The sequence below is a fragment of the Oxyura jamaicensis genome, assembly GCF_011077185.1.
Source record: "Oxyura jamaicensis isolate SHBP4307 breed ruddy duck chromosome 25 unlocalized genomic scaffold, BPBGC_Ojam_1.0 oxy25_random_OJ96476, whole genome shotgun sequence".
Lineage (NCBI taxonomy): Eukaryota > Metazoa > Chordata > Aves > Anseriformes > Anatidae > Oxyura > Oxyura jamaicensis.
The window spans coordinates 1-908 of NW_023304716.1; the positions used below are offsets into that span (position 1 = coordinate 1).

General features: G+C 47.9%; 1 protein-coding gene across 1 annotated transcript; it reads right to left on the reverse strand.

The window, feature by feature from the left end:
* Positions 1 to 6: 6 nt before the first annotated feature.
* Positions 7 to 280, reverse strand: LOC118158322 (putative small proline-rich protein 5; the record flags this gene model as incomplete). Its single annotated transcript, XM_035312967.1, has 1 exon — positions 7 to 280. A coding segment is annotated over exon 1 (257 nt), but the record flags the coding sequence as incomplete, so codon positions are not given.
* Between the last annotated feature and the right edge of the window lie 628 nt (positions 281 to 908).

A 908-nucleotide genomic window follows, 5' to 3' on the forward strand; every position in this document is an offset into this window, starting at 1 on the left:
GTTGGCGGCAGCTTGCAGATGTTCTTGGTGTACTGGGGGCAGTAGGGCTGCACGGGGGGGCAGTAGCGCTGCACGGGGGGGCAATAGGTCTGCACGGGTGGGCAGTAGCGCTGCACAGGGGTGTAGCAAGGTGTCACGCAGGGGAACTGAGGCACGGGTTCCCTCTGGAAGGTGGAATGGCAGGAAGGTCCCGAGTCATGGCAGGAGGAGCGGGAGCTGTGGCAGGAGGTCTCGCGGCTGTGGCAGGATCCACGGGAGCACATCTTTCCGGGGAGTCGGAATAGCTGTTGGGAAGAAAGAGAGAGAGAGTTACTTTCATGTTTACATGGCAACACCAGTCCAAGCTCCTTCACTCAGGGTTTTCCCAATTGCTCTCTAGGAGTTCGTTTTCCTGCCCTTTGTCTTATGTGTGAGATGATGATTCTGAAATTGATAAAGCCATGTCTTTTAATCGATACTCTATAGTGGTCCAGTTCCGATGGAAATTTCTGAAATCAACAAGGTAATCCTGATGGCATTTTAAGGTTTAAGTTTATATCTGATTCTCAGCAGTGTTTCTGCTGAGATATCTCTCCGTCTCTATGTAGTTTGGGAAATAGTTCCTTGTTAGATCCCAAAAGCCCCGAGTCGCAAACTAAGAACAAGAAACACCTAAGAGAAAGGTAAGGTCTCAACACAGAACCAGTCAACCAAGTGTCCTGTGTGGTATCCTAATGCCAAAGAACAGATAATTCAATATAGTGCAACTTACCCTTTGTCGGAGCAGGGAAGAGCACTGAGAAGTGAAGCTGAATGAAGAAGAAGCAGGAGAGGGCTACTTTTATATACTTGCAGTAGGCTTGCCCAAGAAATTATGCATCTCTTGACAATGCTGACAATTAATTATGTAGTCACGTTCATATTTATCT